The sequence below is a fragment of the Sminthopsis crassicaudata genome, chromosome 3 (genome assembly GCF_048593235.1).
Source record: "Sminthopsis crassicaudata isolate SCR6 chromosome 3, ASM4859323v1, whole genome shotgun sequence".
Lineage (NCBI taxonomy): Eukaryota > Metazoa > Chordata > Mammalia > Dasyuromorphia > Dasyuridae > Sminthopsis > Sminthopsis crassicaudata.
Genome location: NC_133619.1, coordinates 469,118,769 through 469,124,768, shown reverse-complemented (window position 1 = coordinate 469,124,768; position 6,000 = coordinate 469,118,769). Strand labels below are relative to the sequence as shown.

At 35.5% G+C, this 6,000-nt stretch overlaps 1 protein-coding gene across 1 annotated transcript in view; it reads right to left on the bottom strand.

Annotated features, from left to right (window-relative positions):
• Positions 1–1,426: 1,426 nt before the first annotated feature.
• CCDC169 (coiled-coil domain containing 169) overlaps positions 1,427–6,000 on the bottom strand; it is a 106,959-nt gene continuing 102,385 nt past the window's right edge. The window contains exon 7 of the mRNA XM_074303490.1: positions 1,427–1,531. Coding sequence (XP_074159591.1) covers positions 1,432–1,531 — 100 coding nt within the window. The 3' untranslated portion in view covers positions 1,427–1,431. The remainder of the gene's footprint in view (positions 1,532–6,000) is intronic.

Sequence of the window (6,000 nt, the reverse complement as noted above, 5' to 3'; positions counted from 1 at the left end):
AAAAACCATAGTCTAAATCTTTCTAATCTGACTTATGCCCCTGGAGAATCCAACACTCCCTCCTTAGAGGCATAGAAAGGCCCAAGAAGCAGTCACTGAATTTTAAATACTCTTTTAATTCATTTTCCATAATTTTTTTTAATTTTGTAAAAATAAGTATGACTTTTTACATGATTCTACAAGTTGATAATCATACAAAACTTTACTGATATTACAAAATAACTTGGCACAGGATATTTTTGAATATCAATTCACACTGATGCTACATAAAATAGAAATAATTGATTTGGATAATGATGTCATAGTACCTTTAAGAAAATGTTACTTAATATAAACCTAATGTCAAGTAGTAGGAAAAGTTTGTTTCAAACTTTAGTAGAACTTCTCAGAACAAATATTTCTCTGAATAATGAGTGAAATTGTACTTCTGTTGATTTCTCCACATTTGTGATGTTCACATAAATCTAGAAATAGTAGATATAAAATTTTAAAATGAAAGTTATTTTACTATTTTCTGTGATATACTTGTATGATACAATAAATTAACAAGCATTTATTATCCATTTACTTTGTGTCAAGCACTGTTCTAAGGAATGGGGATATAAAGGCAAACACAAAAACAATTCCTGCTCTAAAGGAGCTTATATTCTAAAGGGGTAGACAACATGTAAATAATTAGGAATGTACATCATCTATACAATATATATTCACATAAAAGGGTGAATATTTGACATGAACACAAAAAGAATAATCATGATACTCTCACTAGATATACTGAGAAAAGTTAAAATACTTCCAAGAAAAACATTTGATATTCATTACTAGATCTGCTGAATAAGATTTTAACTGAGGTAGCATATAGGAGTTTAACACTATATATTGGAAACTAGTAATGTATATTTCTCTCAGTTGCTTTTGAAAATCTGAAACCCTACCAGTGAGTTATATTAAACCTAAAAAACAGTTCTTAAAAGTCAAGAAATTGCATTATAGAGGAATATATTATAACCCCCATATACAAATAGCTGATTCAATGGCTTACTATTTTAGCTTATCCAACTCAAAGCCAAATGAATGGATTTATTTCCAAAATACGGCCAAAGTAAATTAATTCACAGAAACAAGAAATATCTATAGCTTGGGCCAGGATAGAGGGTAAATGAAAGAAAAAAGCATACAACTAATCCCTTTCTTTCTCCATATTTTACATAGATGTCTGTCAAAATCCTGGCAGTGCTATAAAACATTTTATGACCACTTGAGAAGGTTACCTCTATGCTGTCAAAGATATTTTTGACATAGGAGCCAAAACTTTGTAGTCTGGTAGTCAGTCCTTTCTTATCTATTTCATTCCCTCAATGAAAGTACTCAGTACTAAATGTAAAGCCTGAAAATCATAGGTGAAAAAACACGGTCAATCACTATCTGGAGTCAAATATTTAGTTTTGGAAGATGGTTTGTTCTTGCAGTCTTTTTAAATGGTCCTTTCTTGATATCTGATGTTCTCCAGGTTGCTGGAATCCATCTTCCCCTATTAAAAAAAAAAGAAAATGCAAATGATTTAATGTCATTCACCATTTTAATTTATACAAAAATTATTGAGAGCTTTATATTTTGTTTTGTTTTTCATAATTTATGTAATTAACACATTTTCAGAATAATAGCATCTTCTTAGAAATTAAATGATTAACCAATTCATTATGCTATATTTGACATAATCTTTAGCTAATGCTACTTGGATATTAATTGTTATGTCTCCCATGTGCCAGTCAGCACCAGTTTCTTGTAGAATTAGGTTTTATTTCAAGATGGGAGATAGGAAATAGAAAGGATGATTTTCTGTAAGTGTGCCTTGTGTGTCTCAAGTCTTCACCATTTGAAATCATTTTGAGCCTAAATATAGACCTATTACAATAGCATAAAATCAATTATAAGTTATTTAACTGGAACAAAAAAAGAAATTGTGAAAATGTACATCTCAGCAATTAGAAACATTCTCTGCATTTATTCCTCAAATAGAATCTACAACAGATTCATAGACTGACAGAGATTGGTTCAACATTCAGCCTTGAGTTAGAGTTTGCAAACTACTTTTTAAAGAGCAGTCAAAGCTCCATATCTCTCCTGACAGCTGACAACATGAGGACTACTCCCTAGTCCAGAGATTTTTCTCAGCTATACAAGCATGAATTTTTTGGGGGGGGGGATTACTGGGTTGGAGATTTGATTATAGTCCCATTCAAGAACCCATACCTAATCTTACAAATCAACTTTTACTTTTTATTCCCCCACCTCTCAGAAGACTTATTACCTGGTTTTGATATCAAGATCAAATTTCTATCATAGAATGTATTTGTTAGGACTCTTTCCTTTTTAAGAGATTAGCTTATCCAACACGAATTTTTTTTTGAATGTAGGATTGAGTTTGCCTGTAAATACCTGATCATTGAATTTTTTTCTTTGGGAACTAATCTATATCTTAATTTACTTACTTTCTTTCCTTTTCTTCTTTTCCTTCAGAAACTGGCTTATTTAAATCCATTATTTTTTGTTCTGCTTATGTGAACAGTTGGGTTTTTTTAAATTATTGGACAGAATCATTTCCAATGTTTTTCTTTATTTTTTGTGAATTCTTTTTCATTTTTAATACTAATTATTTTTTCCTGGTCTGGTGTATTCTTAATCCTTTTTGTTTTGCATCAGTCTCTCCCCACTCCAAACCATCCCCAGGTAAGTTGCAAAGTTGATTTTTTTTATTAAAGTGTAGATCTGATTGTGCAAAATTAGTCACTTGTGCAAGTCAGTCTGAACAGCTCCCATGTTTGAAACTTTGCTTAAACGTTGGGTATTTGAACTACAAGTCTGTAAGGAGATATCCTTGTGCATTGCACCTCAGACTTGGGGAAAAACATCTAAGTGGCATAAAACCCATCTCCTCATGATACACATACCAATCAATATGCTTTTGTGCTTATATAAAAGATACTTATGTTTTGAAGTTTGCATAGCTGTTTGTTCCTTTGGTGTGCTAATAAAATACTTTTGCCTTTCTTTTTCTCAATGAGTTTGTCTCGTTGACCAGGGTTAGCCCAAGTCAAAATAATTTTAAAGGAATTTTGCCAGCCATGACAGAAACTTTTGCTCACATGACTGTCACTGGATAAATCTACTCTAAACTCCATCATCAGCACTTAGACCTTTGTCTCATTGCAGTTTGTTGTATATTCTCTCAGAGGCCAGTCAGTTGTGAAATGGTCAAAGAAATAAACTTTCCAGAGTCATGAAGCTTAAGGAGGAATGGGGTCTAAGCCCCAAATTGAGTTTCTCCTATTTGTGCAGAAAGAGTGGTGCTGTGTGAAGAAAAAGGCAGTGGTGAATAACTAGACTTAACCCAATATAAGGTCTTCAAGGAACAGAATGGTAAAAGGAATATAAGCGACATTATAGGAGTGAGACAAAGTAAATCTCCACTGGATTCCTCTTAAGTTGGGATAAAGGAAAACTTCCAGTTCAATTGGGAATGCCCAAATCTTTAGTGGTAAATTTGTACTGGACTCAGTACAAAATGTGAAAAGCAAATTTGACCAGATGAATATGGAACTTCTGATTATAGTCAGTTGTGCATATTGAAAATCAGACTTGAAGATCTAAAGTCTGAGAAATGCTCAGTGATATAAAAATTGCCCTCTAGAGTAGCCTGCACAACCACCAATAGATTGGGGAAAATTCTATGACACTATACAACACTTGGGTAAATACCAATGTTTTCTATATTTATCTGCTCAGGAAGATACAATAAATGAGCATGGTCTAAATTGATTGTTTTATATCACTCAGAAGATATATTTGCAATTATTTTCATAATTCTGTCTTGCCTAGAGTGGGGTGAACTTAGGAATTGTGATGTGTTTGATGGTCAGGAAGAAAAGAAATTTAGAAAGAAAAGGAAAGGAAGTTTAAAGAAATGAAGATTTTGGTGGTCACTGTCAAAGGAGGAGATGCTGGACAACTGAGGAGGAACAAAAGACTAAAAAAAGAGATTTAGAGCATAGTAATGAGGTGCTGAATGGTAGGTGTGGTTGGCACAGAGAAATTGGGGCCTTAATGGAATTGTTCCCTGGGGCAGGCAGAGAGGCCTACTTTCTGGGGAGGTCGTCCAGGCAGAAATCCAAGTTATGCAATCCTGAGGGCCCCTTCTCCCCTCCCTTCCCAGGTGACTTGGACAGCCATGTCCAGTCAGAAATCCTAGCCATATCACTGAGGTTACATTATCCCTACAAATCTACTTAGGTCCCATACCATGCTGCTGTCTTCCTTTGGGTCTGCCTGCCCTGGCACTCTGCCTTATGGTGTCTTTCCTCTTACCCCCTCCTCTCCCCCATGCTACACGGGGGCTCCTAGTCCCTCATACTTTATTGGTGTCTCCTCCTTAGAGCTAGCTAACTCTTTGGGGTACTATGTCCCTTTCAGGATGCCAGCTAAGGGGGTGCCCCAACCTAATGTGATATTTCCTTTCTTCTGGTAAATGACACCTTCCACTAGGGAACTTGCTCTTTCCATCATTAAGTGTTAAATCCCTTTCTATGCTCTCCCAACTCTATGCCATATTTACCATTCCTGGTGTCTACTATATCCCTACATTTTTCTTTAACCTCTTCTAAAGAAACCTGCCCTTTGCCAAAGAGAATGGCCATTGCGAATTCGTCACATGACTGAACCTAACATTTGGTGCCTACTATCATCTGATGTCTGCATCTGTCACAACATTATCCTTATCCTTCTTTTTGACAAAAATTAAGAAATGTACATCCCAACATTTCCCTGCCTATTCCTCGTCTAAGGTAGGGGTGTCACAGCTGGGACCCTGTAAGGGGTCGGGGAAGAACTTGCAAGGTGCAACAAGAAAAGTAAAAAGGCTTTGATGTCTGAGGCACCCAGATGTGATCTCTGTCGCTAGCAGGAACTGCCACAAGTGCAGAAACTCTGTTTGTATTCAGGACGCATCATTAACGGAACATGTCTCCTTCTCTTATTGACTGTGTGTGTGACATAGACCAAATAAAAGTAGTGGGGACCAGGAAGTAGCAGGAAAGCAGGATGTGATCGCATACAATAAAGACTTGAGCTCACAAGTTCCTGTGTTCCAGTGTTCTGTTGAACAAAGAACTACTGCTTGACAAGGCAGTGGCCAGAGACAACTGAAGACCTGGGATAAGGTAATACTGGCGCCCAGTGTATACCCTTTACATAATTACTTTGCTCATAATTACTTGGGTAGTGAGTGCTGGATCTAAAAATAGGAGGGGGGAATGCACATCCCCATTTCTATTTGAGGGCAAGATTTTGGGTTTTTAAGGGTATTTGTACCCAAAATATTATTGCAGAGGGAACTAGTAATATCTATCAATCTAGGATTTAAAAAGCATGGTTTCTCTGGATTGTTCCTATTTCTTTCTGTTGTGACAGTCTACTTTTTCTGTGCAATGAAAACTAACATGATTTTCTTTTCTTTAAAGTTAAGTTTTTCAACCCTTTTTATACTGACAAGGAACTGGAATCTGGGTGGATGCCCATCAGTTATGGAATGGCTAAATAAGTTATGGCATATGAATGTTATGGAATATTATTTTTTATTAATTTTATAATTATAAATTTTTGACAGTATATATGCATGACTATTTTTATAACATTATCCCTTATATTCATTTTTCCTAATTTTCCCCTCCCTCCCTATTCTCCCTCCCCTAGATGACAGGCAATCCCATACATTTTACATGTATTACAGTATAACATAGATACAATATATGTGTGTAAATCCAATTTTCTTGTTGCACGTTAAGTATTGGATTCCGAAGGTACAAGTAACCTGGGTAGATAGACAGTAGTGCTAACAATTAACATTCACTTCCCAGTGTTCCTTCTCTGGGTGTAGTTATTTCTGTCCATCATTGATCAGCTGGAAGTGAGTTGTATCTTCTTTATGTTGAAGATATCCACTTC